This window comes from Botrytis cinerea, chromosome 15 (genome assembly GCF_000143535.2).
Source record: "Botrytis cinerea B05.10 chromosome 15, complete sequence".
NCBI classification, from domain to species: Eukaryota; Fungi; Ascomycota; class Leotiomycetes; order Helotiales; family Sclerotiniaceae; genus Botrytis; species Botrytis cinerea.
The window spans coordinates 1,658,561-1,672,517 of NC_037324.1; the positions used below are offsets into that span (position 1 = coordinate 1,658,561).

Sequence of the window (13,957 nt, forward strand, 5' to 3'; positions counted from 1 at the left end):
TCCAAATGTCTTAAAAATCTCGCTCGATCCATAAACAGCGATATTGTAAACTTACCCGAGCCGTTGGTACCCTCAATTTTCCATGCGAATTTAAATCCAAATCTAAATGTGAATTTAAACGCATCCCCAAACCAAGAAATTTCTTCAAATTCTAGAATATCATCTTCCACATTCCTAATCACTGATATAGATCCCCGATCGCATGAACGAATTGTATTCTAACGTATCCGCATTCCTCGCTTACGCGAAAGAAATCGAGACTCGTCTGACCCGACAAACATCACTCATTCTCGGTATCCTCCGCTGGAATGTGTGGGAGAGACATCGCTTCTGCGCGTGCTAGTTTTCTGCGATGAAAAATCTGAATGGATGGAAAATGTGTGGAATGTGTAGAAAGATGGAGCAAGGGAGAATGGAGTGGGTAAGTCAATGAGAAGAGATGAGAAGAAAAGGGAAGGAAAGGGAAGGGAAAGAAAACACCTATATATCCCTCCTTCTCTTCGCATCATTTTGACCAAAAGCACATCATTCAGATAGAATAGAATTAATTTCTTATACAACAGCATACTATCCCATAGTATCCAATTCCTATACCTCCCAAACCAAATCTCCAACCTCCAAAGAAAGAAAAAATGCACTTCCTCACTCAAGCCCTCCTAACCACCACCCTCCTCAGCACCCTCGTGCTCTCGCTCCCCCAAGAACCCCCCATGAATGGCGGCGGCGGCGGTGTCCAAGGAAACGTACCTCCCCCTCTCCTCCTTCCCACTCTTCACTAACCCCACCCCCTTAGTGCAACTTCTTCTGCTGCGAACGCAATCTCGGCACCGGCGGCACACTCTGCAAAAACAACACTGCGATTCCGCATCCGTTCTCGGACGATTGCTCTACGATGCCGATTGGAAATAAGCCGAATGGGAGTGGCAAGGCGACGCCGGTGTGTTGTGCGAATGCGAATTGTTTGGGGCAACCGGGCTGGTGGACGCCGATTACGAATGTTTAGGGGTTTTTTTGAGGGGCGGATGAGGGGTGAGGGTTGGGTTGGGAGTGGGAGATTTGGTGTTGATGTTGATGTTGGAGATGGAAAAGAGGGGGGATAGACGAGTAAAGCGCACCAATCTAATCTCCTTCTTGATGTTTCTCCCTCACGATACCGCATACAATGAATATGCTGAGCTTGGAAATTCTGCAAACTAAGAATAGATGATTGGAACGACACGAACATTACAATGATTTGAAAATTGCGGGTGGCTCTTTGTTTTATTTTTGTTTCTTCACTTGTTTGTTTTTTTGATTTGAGGTTTAGTTATTAGTGTTAGTGTCGGTTGATCTGAAATTTTCATTTAGTTTGAACTTATGGTTAGTTAGTTACTACTCTTAGGAAACACAGTATACAGAGCAATTCAATTGATACAATCATATTTAGGATCACCTCGCTAAGGGGGAAAGTTGGGATTTGTGATGTACGCTTGCATAACTTGTGAATGAAAATGATCTGGATGGGTAGAAGTATGATGGATATACATGAGATGTTTAAGATGATGTAACAATATGATATAGCACAGAATATGAAAGATCAGGTATGAAGATCTCTTTTCCTTCTTGGGTAAAGATAGATATGGATGGGACGGAGATATTTCAAGAGATGATCTAAACTTATATTGTGAATGTTAATCCAGAACTAGAAGCGATGATATTTCGCAAAACATTTAGCAATTTGCTCATATCTGATTTTAAAGACTAAAGTGATGAATAATAAGCAAAGTACTGTGAGAGGCCCCGCAAATAAAGTCTTCCAAATTGATCGCAGAAACCCCCTCTCAACAATCAACTACCTCCCTCAAAGTTTTCCCTTCCACCCATCCTCTGAAACCTTCAAGACGGCTTTCAAATTCTCCTCCTGTACGCTCTCCCACAACCCAGTCTTTCCTCCAGATTCCTCTCTCAATCTTTCCTCTTCCCTTCTAAAAAATTCCTCGGCACTTCTAATCCTCCCCGGATGAATCTCATCCAACAACGTATAGTCTCTATCCAGCACTCTATCTCTGAACTGCATCCACCAACCCGTAAAATTTCTTTTAAAAGTCATCGTTGCCTTATCCTTCGGATCCGCATTGAATCCCGCTGGCGCATCAACCTGTGGTCCAAATCTTTCGAAAAACTTATCGAATTCAGTATCGATATATTGCGCCGGATGACCTGTGACCTTTTCAAACGCCGTGGCCATCTCAGAATATGAGATATTGGCAATGGCGACAGCGAGATCCATACCATTACTACGATCGGAATGATCGAATAACCATCGAACATAGGGTCCGCAATCTTCCAAACTCACATGAGGTACTGCACCATCTCCCAATGGAACTCTCCATGTTAAAACATCATTCTCTACACTAGGTGACATGAGTGTTTGCCCCGAAGTGGCCATTTCCATATACGGACCGGTGGTAAACAATGCGGCTCCCATTCCATTAGGACTACTTTGATTTTGCCATAAGATCCATTCACCGATTCTTCCTTTCCCATCATAATGACCAGTATGATATTTCTCCTGCCATCCACTTTTCTTCAACCCATAGTCAAGATTTCCATACACGAAAAATTTGATTCCTTCCTGAATAGCAATTTCATAAGAACGAATGGCCCAAAACATTTCGGTTTTTTCACCCGTGTTAAATCCATCGATATTAATAAATGCTCCATCGCAGCCTTTGTAGCCGGCACGGAGAACATCTTCATCGGCAAAGGTACCTTCGAAGAGCTCTACATTTCCAAGAGCAAGAAGTTGTTGAGCTCTAGTAGATGTGGTGTCGCGGGTTAGAACTCGAACTTGATATTTTTTATCCGCAACGAGAGATTTGATGACAGGAATGCCTTGAGCACCTGTGCCACCAATGATGAAGATTTTTGAAGTTTGATGAGATGACATTGTGTTTGGGAATTTGGTAAATATAAAGGGTTTGCTTGAAGGGAGAAGAGAATTGTAATAGTGTTGAGAGTTGATTTTGAGATATTTCAGTGGCACTTGTGAATTTATAGATGAATCAAGAATACATGCTCGAGTATATAGCTTTGAAATATGACGATTGAATTGATTGATTTGGTGCTTGCAATTAAACGGGAAGATGTTTGGTAAACATATTACTCAATATGGTCTGCATGCGGCTGGCTCAGTAATCATCAATTGAGTAACCAGAAACACAGTATCTCTCCAGAAAGCTCACCGAATAATCAAACATAGACATCGCTGAGATATTCCAAGAATTCTACGGACTCCGAGCCATGTCCATTTCCTATCTTTTCCACGTAAGGCCAGAGTAGATATACAATACTAAAAGAATGGCGGGGCAGAATGATGATTAATTCCTACCTCTCAGATGTATGATAAAAATAAATATGGAAAGAGTAGTCTGGCTTTCGCTAACCCTCCGACGCGCTCATGTGATATACATATAATCTACCCGGAGGGTATAGACAACTTTTTTCTAAGTAGCATCAAACGCTTGCTTTTGATAACTTTTGAAATGATTGATATATATTTTAGACTTGTTTTATTATAATGTTATTAAACTAAATTTAAGCTATACCTAGGTAGTTAATTTGAGATAAAAAGTAATAAAATCCAGCAAATTTTTTAGAATAAAATGTTAGAAGTTCATTGAATTTAAAAAGGATTTAAACAGATCTTGAGAATCTTTTTAATTTATTAACTAGTTTATTTATATTCTTCATATTGAATTTTTTATGTAAATTAATAATTGAGTGAATGTTATATGTAACATTTAGAAAAAGACTGTCTAAACCCTCCGGTAGGCCGTTGGGTATTGACCCATTCAAAAAAGGCTAGGAGGTGGAGCTGAGTAAACACTAGATCATGAAAAGAGATGAATTAATCAACTACTGAGTCGAGTAATAATAATCAATTGAAATCATCAAATTATTCACAGTCTCACACATTCACTCATCTCGAGTAAAATAAAAGGAAAGAAAGAAGTTCCATACAAGTCTCTCAAAATCCAATCTCTCACTATGATGAGTCTCATTTTCACATACAGTCACGTGACCGCGACCATGCTGTACCTCGCGTGATGATTTCCTCAATCCTCGAGATATTTCAACACTCAACGGGGTCGAGTATCAAAGTCTTAATTGTCAACCTTCGAAACTCTCAAAAGAAGAACAAAACAGATTCCAGACACTCGTTGAAGGAAAACTACACACCAGCATACCTGCACACTCATTCAATCAAAACTTCAACACGGTATTCAAAATGGCATCTTCAATTCTCGACCGCAAATTGGATCTTCTCTACTTGATCTATTTCTTCTTGCATATTCCGGTTATGTTCTGTAAGTCATGTTTTTTTTTCCCTCTCTAGAGTACTTTTTGAGTATTGTACCTTAGAGATATCTTTCAACGTGCTGTTTCTTTCTCAATTCTCAAACCAGTGTTGGAGTATAGAAGAGTATTCTCATCACCTCCCCTCTTCCCATCTTCTTTCCTCCTCTCCTCTCCTCCTCTCCTCTGCTCCTACCCTCAACCCCTCCCCTCACATCCCCATTCTCAAACTCCTCAACTAACCTCTTCTCTTCTCTAGTAATGGATCTCCAATCTCTCTACCCCGCCTCTCTCACCCCATCATTCTTGACCGCCATCAAAGATTTCCACATCGCCAACTACAACGATTTATTCTTCGTTTCACCACCCATTTATTTCAATCTATTTGTTTGGTTGGAATGTTTGATTCATTTACCTGTTAGCTTTTGGGCTATTAGAGGATTATTGAAAGGTATGTTTTTTGTTTTTTATTTTTTATTTTTGTATGATGAGAGTTGGCTGGTTTTGAAGGATGGGTTTGGTGGGGGTAGGACAAAAGAGAGGAGAAAAGAGAAGAAGTTGGGAATGCTTTATCTTTGCTGTTATATGATGTGATATCTATTTACATAAGCGTGTAACATTATATCTATGCATAATGGTAGTAATTGGGTCAACTCTTTTGTTGTTTGGAATATTTAATGTTTAAAACTTCGAATATTCAGCTTTTTTCCTCTTATTTCCTATCATTCACATATATCACAACACACATATCCTAGCACGTCTACATCATTTCCCTCTTTACTTCCCTCTCTATCGTTTCCGATTTCTTCCTCTCTCTTCCCTCTCTATTCTTTCCACTTCCTCCCCTCTCCTCTCTTCCCCGCTCTTCCAAAACTTCTCATCTCATAGTGTCCACTAACCGCTCCCTCTCTAGATTCACCTCGTATCCCTTTAATACTCCTTCCCTACGCTCTCGAAACCTTCCTCACCACCCTAGTCTGCATGCACGAATACGTCTACTGGCCCATCCCTCGCTATCAAAAGATTGATTTGACTAAACTCTATGGACCATACATTATGTTGTGTAAGTATTCCCTTCTTCTACGAATATAACATTGATGAGAATCCGACCCCTCTGTCTTCCCTCAATAAAGAATTATACAATGAAAAACTAACTATATACAGCAATGGTAATGGCTATCGATATGTTCATCCGTCTTTGGCGTGTCGTTTCCGCTTCCTCCGTCGCAAAGAAAGGAAAAAAGAACATCTAAACTTTCTTTCTTCTCGGAACCTCAATCATCAATCTTTCAGTCAGGTAGCCAGTCATTCAAAAGAACAAACGGACAACAAACTCATCCTCACTCCAAAAAGCACAAAATGATACCCCAAGGGAAAGAAATTTTCTTTCTTATGGCAAGTTTGTTATGAAGGTTTTTGTTGATTGAGAATCGAGGATCGAGATCGAGAACCTTCAGTCAGGTTTGATTAGAAAAGTTTATTTCAGAGTAGATTACATTACATAGTATTCTAGAATTCTGAGTATAAAAATATACACACATATATCATATCGTATCATGCCGTGTTATATCACATCGTATCGTGTCGTATCTATCGTCGATACTGATTGTGTGGGTCGAGTTCATTTCACTTCATTACATGTATTTATTGTGTTCCAATTGAATCCAACCCCATTCCATTTCATCCCCTCATTCTCTTAAATCCTAATCCCCAATCCCCCATCCCACTCAACTCAACTCACCTCACCTCTCTCCAACTTTCCAATCTCACCCATCAAACACCTCACTACACAAGCCCCCAAGCCCCTCACATCCTCATACCCCTCCAAACACCCCTCCAAACACCCCATCCTTATCTACTCCTCATTCAATCTTCCGCTCCACACCACACTACATTTCATCTCTCCCACATATATATACACTTACATCTACTCCCCACCCCTGAATCCCAAAAATTTAACACTAGTCTCAACATCGAAATTCAAAATTCAAAATATCATACTTAAAGTCCCAACTTAAATATACACATACAGCTACACAAAAACACGATACTCTAAATCAAAGATTCCACATCACCAAATCATTACAGTAACACCTCATCCTGTCTAATCATATCAAATCAAATGTGAGATCTCATTCATTCATATCCTCAGATACTCTTATATACTTCCAGCCCAACTCATTTACTCTCCTCCCCCCTCGCTTATCCCCTTCCTCTTCTTTAAATCGTTCTCACTATTCTCACTATTCTCACTATTCTCACTATTCTCACTATTCTCACTATTCTCACTATTCTCACTATTCTCACTATTCTCACTATTCTCACTATTCTCACTATTCTCACTATTCTCACTATTTTCCCCCCCTCTCCCTTCTTCCTCTCAAAACTAGAATTAGGATCTAAACTCATTTAAATCCTTATACACCTAGAACCCATACTTAGAATATAAAACTAAGAATCGCATCCAAGCCACTCTCAAACAATTCACTATAATAAATCTAGTTTTTTATTTTCTCCCTCTCCCTCTCCCTCTAAAAATAAAACATAAGACATCAAAAGAAATCTAAAGAAAAAAAGCTTAAAGTCAAACGCAAAGTTAACCATGTATAAATATATACTAATTTAAAAATCATAATCAGATCAGATCAAAATTAATTAATGATTGTATTTTGTTTTCTTCAACGAAATGTTATTAATTTTCTTTAAAAAAAATATTTATAATCATATTATATATTATATATACTACAAACTATTTGTATACTTATATACTTATATACTCACTTATTCAATAAAACTCTTAAAAAAGATTTTACTCCATTTTCTCATTCTTCTATTTATTTTCTATCTTTTTTCCCTCATTTATTTCAGCACCTACGATCATCTACTAATCATACACCTATCCCCTCCCTATATATCTCCCTCGCCTCTTCAAATCCTACCCTTCCCCTTCTCCTCCTATTATTTCTTCCTCATCCCACAACCACAACCAAAACCCACATCCCACATCCCACATCCCACATCCCACTTCCTCACCCACTCGGCTACCCACATTCGTCCTCTCGCCATTCATCCAGATCGATATTGACCCAGATACAATCAACACAACCTATCTACCTACCCCTGGACCACGATCAACTACAATCAACCCAACCACATCCTCACCTACTCCCCTCCTCCCCTCTTCATTTATTACTCCCATTACTCCCACCACTCCCACAACTCCTCAAGCCCAACCCACTCACCCCTCATTCTAAGCAACCCCAATCCCTCGAGCGCAGCGAGCAACGGGGGTTTGGGGGCTTGCCCCCATTTATCATCTATGATATGATATTATACTGCAATGTAATGTAATGTAGTATAGTATAGTATAGTATAGTATAGTATAATATAGTATAATATAGTATATAACAGTATAACAAGAATATTTAAATAAAAAAAATCCAACAATTACTTGTTAAAATCGATTACATGAAAATCCAATTCAACAAAATCAAAATCAAAATCAAAATCAAAATCAGAACGAATAAGAGAAAATAGAATAGAAGTAAACAAACGAAATCAAGATAAATCAAAACGAAACAAAATCACATCACATCACATTACATTATATAATATAATATAACATCACATTATATAACATAATACAATATACTATATAACAATGTCATTACACCAGCGCGCATTTATCAATTCATCCATCTATCATCTATCGATTTGTCCACTTGGGAGATACACAAGATAATTCAGCAAGATGTAATAAAATGTAATACAATACAACAGAAACCACTAACTCCATCCAGCTGGATTTCAAGCCCCAACACAACAACAAATAAGCTCTCCACTACTCTATAAACTCTACCTAATCCAATCCCATTAATCTCTCCTCGCTAATAATCTCTCCCCTCTAACCATCCTCCCCCAACACCTAATCTCTCTTCCCATCCCCCCTCCCACCACCCACAAACCCCCATCCATTCCCCACCGGTCCTCCCCCTCCCCCACCCCCCTTAACCCCATACCCCAACGGCGTGGCTCCACCCAACCCTTTACCATTCCCTGCACCCATGCCCCCCACCCTCGCCAACCTTCCACTCCATCCCTTCATCCTCCTCGGAACCTCCCATCCCACCATCCAAGCACCCATAACTGTCGCGCCCGCTCCAAACGCTACAATCACATATCCAATCGTCATCCAATTGACATGACCCCCCAGACCATTCCATTCTACTTTTCCATTTTCTCTCGGGAGCAATGGAGTTGGAAACCAACGAATACTTAATTTCAGAGGTAATTCATCTCCAATAATAAGTTTCTTCGTAAGAGCTGCTGGACCGGTGATGTGACTTAAGGGACTAGTACTATATGCTACTCCACTGTCAATTACACCAGAATCGTGTTTTAGAAGATGGTGTTTCGGAACGCTATGAAGAAGAACGTTTAGGTGAGTAGAGATATGAAGATGGGAAAGTTGTAATGTTCCTGAAAGAGCGAAGGTGAGAGGAACATATTCTTGTTTATAATTTGGATAACTATTCGTGTGATGAACAGCTGGTGCTGGTCGAGAAGGAATTCGACATGAGAGAGGTGCATCAGAATGAATATAAAATTCGAGAAGATGAAAGAACGGATCTGTTATTAGAGGAATAGTGCAGTTGAGTTCTATATTTGAGGAAATAGTTAGTACGTAATCTATTTTCTACCAAGAGGGAAGAAAAAAATAAAACAAACCTTCTTCAACTCCATATTTTAATTCCAATGATTTTCCCGTTTCATTACATATCGGAAATGGTATGTATTTCAAAGAATTATCTTCTAGTTGAACATGTTCTCCTGTATCACTGATGGAAAAATTAGCTTTTGCTTCACAGATTTTAATCCCCACTATTTTGCGTTCTCTTTGCAAAATTCCTCGAAATGCCCTCAAGACTCCTCCCTATATCTGAGTCTGCTCATAGCAAATTCCAAATTTCGACCATAGTCTTCGGCACACACATAATTCGCACCCGCGCTTCGTATTCGCGCACAGTTCGCAATAGAAGTCGCATCGTCATGACCACACGCCCATCAATGTCTTCCTCTCCACTCCCGATTCTCCAAATTTCTCATCTGTTCTTTCTCTTTGTCCATATCCTCCACATCCTTTCATGGGGGCAAGCCCCCAAACCCCCGACCTCGCTGCGCTCGAATGTCGATCATAGATCCTACTATTTTTCTCTTTTTCCCCTTTCCATCTCTCTAATATCCATTCCACTATAATAATCTCCGAATCGCGTGCGTTCGTGTTGTTGCAAGTGTATGTTTGCCGGAGACTTCCCCTCCCCTCCACTTTCTCTACCACCCAAATTCCCAATCCTCCTCGCACATCCAAATCCACATCCACATCCGCAACCTCTTAACTCTCACCCCCTCCCTCTCCACAACTCCCAAACCAATCCACTCCATTCAGACCAACCCATTCAAACCATTCAAAAGAGAAAAGAAAGAAAAACTTACACATCCCTCTCCATACACTCAACCGCAATGCCCGCTCCAAAATGATAACTCGGCAAGGGCAATCTCTCCTCATTGCCCTCGAATCCCCCATCTCCCCTCTCATTCTCCAGCGCGAACACTCCTCCTCCCCAAGCCCCCATTCCCATCCCAATCGCCAACCAAGTAACCGCGCGCATATTTATGATTCTTTTGTTTCCTTTCCTCCTCTCGTTTCGTCTGGGTTCGTCTTTCTTTCGTTCTCTCGATGTAGATTTCCTCTTGTCGTATTTCCCTCGTATTCCCTTCTTCAATCCTTTCTAAAGAAATCTCGCAACCTCGTCTCAACCCCTCCGATACCAGATCCCGCCTTATTACTTGTTGCTTCTCACTTATCACTTATTACTATTCTCGTTTCCGCTCTTGTTCTCGTTCTCGTTCTCGTTTCCGCTGCGTATCCGTTCCTCTCACTCGCAGATATTTTCGCCGTGTCTTCCAATCCCAATCCCAATCCCAATCCCTTTCTCAATCCCTTTCTCAATTCGCAATCCCAATCTCAACCCTAACAATGCCTTCAATGACCCTCTCAAGTTCCCACGTCCTCAAGTCCTCAAGTCCTCAAATTCCTTTCCTTCCCTTTCCTTTCCTTCCCTTTCCTTCCTTTCACAAGCACAATCACAAATAAATCCCCAATCCTATTAATTCCCTACCAACCCAAGTAAAGTCAACACAGCCAATCAATCAATCGCACACTCAATCTCAAATTCCAAATCTTCTTATGAGCGAGTGCCTTCCAAAGTGACCTGAACTGAACTGAACACTTTGCATCATCGAAAAGTTAAGCTCTCCAATTGATTCGCATCCTCCATTACCTATTAGGCATGGATTATCATGCAGGAGGTAAAATAAAGTTTACACTAGCGGCCGCTGTCATGAATAGAGCTCAACCCATATTTTTCATGATCGGGCGAGGACATTTATTACTCATTCACTACTGAAGTCACCGTCACCGTCACCGGGAAACTTTTAATAATTCAAAAATGATTTGATTTCATATCATTCATTTCCTAATTGTATCATATCTTTTTAACTAATCAACCATCATTCATTCATCCATCCATATTCAAATATCCAGATGAAAATTCATCTCGTCCTATTTTTTGTTTTCCTCCATGGTAAGATATCGACAAGATCCTGTGCCTTTCCGTCCTTATTTCACCATTACCCCCATCCTGATTATCCCATAGCTATTTCCCATCACTTCCAATTCTCATTTAGATATTAGACTTCTTCTTGAAAGCAGCAATCAATCCTCCGGTACTGCTATCGTGCTCTCCAACATTTCCACTAACATCCAACTCGGCTTGGATCTTCTTAGCCAAGCTCTTACCCAACTCAACACCCCATTGATCGAAACTGTTAATGTTCCAGACAGCACCCTCAGTAAATGTAAGATGTTCGTAGTAAACAATCAAAGCACCGAGAGTACCTGGGGTAATCTTTTGAGCAAGAATGGATGTAGTTGGTCTGTTACCCAAGAATGTCTTGTGTTTGTATAATTCGGCTGGTGTGTTCTCAGCCTTGAGCTCATCTTCTCCCTTTCCAATCATGAGAGCTTCAGCTTGAGCGAAGAAGTTCGATGCCAACATCTTTTGGTGCTTGTTGTTATCAATTGGGTTGTGTGATTCAGCGGCCATGATGAAGTCGGTTGGGATCAACTTAGTACCTTGGTGTACAAGTTGGAAGAAAGAATGTTGAGCATTTGTAGCGGGTTCACCAAAGAGAATTGGACCAGTTGTGTACTTGACAATCTTTCCATCACGAGAAACAGCCTTACCGTTCGACTCCATAGAGAGTTGTTGAAGGTAAGCTGGGAATCTGTGGAGGTATTGGTCGAAACTGTTTCCTGTTAGCCAAATTCACAGATTATTGGATAGATAAAAACTTACGGAGAAACCAAATGAGTTTGAGCACCAAAGAAATCAGAGTACCAAACACTCAAAAGACCAGCAATAACTGGAATGTTCTCCTCGAGTGGAGTGTTCTTGAAATGCATATCCATAGCATGTGCTCCAGATAACAATTCATGGAAATTCTTGAATCCAATGTGAATGGCAACGCTCAAACCGATTGCACTCCAAACACTGTATCTACCTCCGACCCAACTTTCGAAACCAAACATGTTCTTAGCATCAATACCAAACTTGGTCACTTCAGCTTCGTTGGTAGAGAGAGCAACAAAGTGTTTAGCGATATCACCCTTGTTATCAGTCTTCTTCAAGAACCATTCCTTTGCGGAGTTGGCGTTGGTGACCGTCTCTGCAGTAGTGAAAGTCTTGGAAGCGACCAAGAAGAGAGTAGTTTCTGGATCAGAATCTCTCAATGCCTCAGCCATGTGTGTGCCATCGATGTTAGAAACGAAGTGGAGGGTTTGTTCTCGAGCACCATAGTACTTGAGAGCTTCAGTTACCATAACTGGACCACTATAATCGAATTAGCTATCATCTCACCGGGGATGCCTCCAAACTTACAGATCAGAACCACCAATGCCAATGTTGATAATGGTAGTCAAAGGCTTTCCAGTGTAACCCTTCCACTCGCCACTTCTAATTTGTTCCGAGAATTCCTCCATGTGCTTCAACTCCTTGTTAACACCTGGCATGACATCCTTTCCATCCACGTTGATTGGATCACTGGTGACGTTTCTCAATGCAACGTGAAGAACAGCACGATCTTCCGTGAAATTGATCTTCTCACCCGCAAACATCTCATCACGCAACTTCTCCAATCCGGCTTCTTTTGCAACCGCGACTAAGGCCTTGATGGTATCTTCATTGATCAAGTTCTTGGAGAAATCAAAGAGAATCTCCGAGTTGTCGGCAGTGTTCTTGAAGGTTTTGGAAAATTTCTCGAATCGTTGAGGGTCCTTTTTGAATTCTTCCTTGAGGACAAAGTTACGGCCCACGTTGTCATGGTGGGATTGGAGAGCACTCCATGCTTTGAGTTCGGTTGCTTGAGGCATGTTGTCGAGGTTTGTTTGAGTTGTTGATTAGAAGGTTTAAGGGGGGGCTATGAAAAGGTAGAGTTAGAATGAAGACCAGAATATGAGATGATGATGAATGATGAGTGATGGTATTGGACAATCTTCCGGAAGTTCTTGTAGATGTGTATCTCGAAATGACCAGACCAACAGTAGAGGGAAAAGAGAAAAGCATACCTTTATATTCCCTCTTGAGCAATAAATTCTCCGAAAAGACAAGAGAGGTGTTCCTAGTATCTCCGAAAGGGCTGCAAATCGATTGGCTTTGATATGTTGTTAGTTGAGAGCTTATTACGATAGTATGGGTAATCAAGAAGATGGTGATGGAAATGGAAGAAGTGTTGGTTTACGAGTGGAAGTAGGAGCAAGAGTAGACGGGAGGAATGATATCAATGGAAACTCTCTCTCTCTCTCTGTCTGTCTGTCTGTCTTTCTCTCTCTGTCTCTCTCTCTCTCTCTGTCTTGACTCTGGAAACTTCGGTCGGTGGAATGATGTGTAGGTGGGTGGGGTGGGGTTCAAGCAGTGACACCATTTATTGATTCATCCAGGAGAGAGAGAGAGAGAGAGACAAACGACGAAAGGAATTATATCAACATACCTTTCTTTCTTCGCTGGGCAAATGCAATGTATACCGATATAAAAGATGTATACACAAGTGTGGCAGGAAGTATGTAGATGGGTCAATAAGTATGCGATGATATTCCCAAGAAAAAAGAGGGAAAAAAGGAGGGGTTCATTCAAGCTCTGCTCAATCCGTACGCGGAACAACAACAAATAAAATAAAATGGCTGATGACGTCCATACACACAGAGAGAGATCCATCCACCCATCCAACATCCATACATTACATCCATACATCCATCCATACATCCATCTAGACACCTCAACCCACCTCAACCCAGCAACTCATCCTCAGTCGACCCAACCCCTCCATTACAACCAATAGACAAGTCGAGCCACAGCCCGCTCATGGGGGAGAAATCAGAAATCCAAATTCGATGCAGCTAGGGGGGAGACCTGAGTACGTTTTGATATATCGAGTTGTGATGTACCTGGCACTTGGGTATGTGTTTGTTTATTCATTCATGCATTCCTGTACTCGGGAGAGG

At 40.9% G+C, this 13,957-nt stretch overlaps 5 protein-coding genes across 7 annotated transcripts; 2 read left to right on the top strand and 3 right to left on the bottom strand.

Annotated features, from left to right (window-relative positions):
* Window positions 1-512: 512 nt before the first annotated feature.
* On the top strand, window positions 513-1,431 carry BCIN_15g04930 (hypothetical protein). Its single transcript, XM_001548400.2, has 2 exons — window positions 513-743; window positions 794-1,431. The coding sequence occupies exons 1-2, from the start codon at window positions 633-635 to the stop codon at window positions 1,001-1,003; spliced, it is 321 nt and encodes a 106-aa protein (XP_001548450.1). The 5' UTR covers window positions 513-632; the 3' UTR covers window positions 1,004-1,431.
* Window positions 1,432-1,718: 287 nt separating this feature from the next.
* BCIN_15g04940 (hypothetical protein) lies at window positions 1,719-3,375 on the bottom strand. Its single transcript, XM_001548399.2, has one exon. The coding sequence runs from the start codon at window positions 2,927-2,929 to the stop codon at window positions 1,841-1,843; it is 1,089 nt and encodes a 362-aa protein (XP_001548449.1). The 5' UTR covers window positions 2,930-3,375; the 3' UTR covers window positions 1,719-1,840.
* A 656-nt stretch (window positions 3,376-4,031) lies between these two features.
* Window positions 4,032-5,895, top strand: BCIN_15g04950 (hypothetical protein). Its single transcript, XM_001548398.2, has 4 exons — window positions 4,032-4,349; window positions 4,598-4,789; window positions 5,252-5,401; window positions 5,503-5,895. The coding sequence occupies exons 1-4, from the start codon at window positions 4,271-4,273 to the stop codon at window positions 5,589-5,591; spliced, it is 510 nt and encodes a 169-aa protein (XP_001548448.2). The 5' UTR covers window positions 4,032-4,270; the 3' UTR covers window positions 5,592-5,895.
* Window positions 5,896-8,000: 2,105 nt separating this feature from the next.
* BCIN_15g04960 (hypothetical protein) lies at window positions 8,001-10,739 on the bottom strand. The gene is made up of 3 exons (XM_024697666.1): window positions 9,832-10,739; window positions 9,067-9,176; window positions 8,001-8,997 (listed from the first exon to the last, which is right to left on the bottom strand). Exons 1-3 carry the CDS (start codon window positions 10,005-10,007, stop codon window positions 8,264-8,266), a joined length of 1,020 nt encoding a protein of 339 aa, XP_024553482.1. The 5' UTR covers window positions 10,008-10,739; the 3' UTR covers window positions 8,001-8,263.
* Window positions 10,740-10,813: 74 nt separating this feature from the next.
* On the bottom strand, window positions 10,814-13,801 carry Bcpgi1. Of its 3 annotated transcripts, XM_024697667.1 has the most exons (5): window positions 13,447-13,801; window positions 13,025-13,110; window positions 12,339-12,876; window positions 11,757-12,290; window positions 10,814-11,706 (listed from the first exon to the last, which is right to left on the bottom strand). In XM_024697667.1, exons 3-5 carry the CDS (start codon window positions 12,827-12,829, stop codon window positions 11,082-11,084), a joined length of 1,650 nt encoding a protein of 549 aa, XP_024553485.1. In that variant the 5' UTR covers window positions 12,830-12,876; window positions 13,025-13,110; window positions 13,447-13,801; the 3' UTR covers window positions 10,814-11,081. The 3 variants fall into 3 exon arrangements, with proteins under 3 accessions (XP_024553485.1, XP_024553484.1, XP_024553483.1); XM_024697668.1 differs by lacking the exon at window positions 13,447-13,801 and having other exon boundaries at window positions 13,025-13,394; XM_024697669.1 differs by lacking the exons at window positions 13,025-13,110; window positions 13,447-13,801 and having other exon boundaries at window positions 12,339-12,995.
* Window positions 13,802-13,957: the final 156 nt, after the last annotated feature.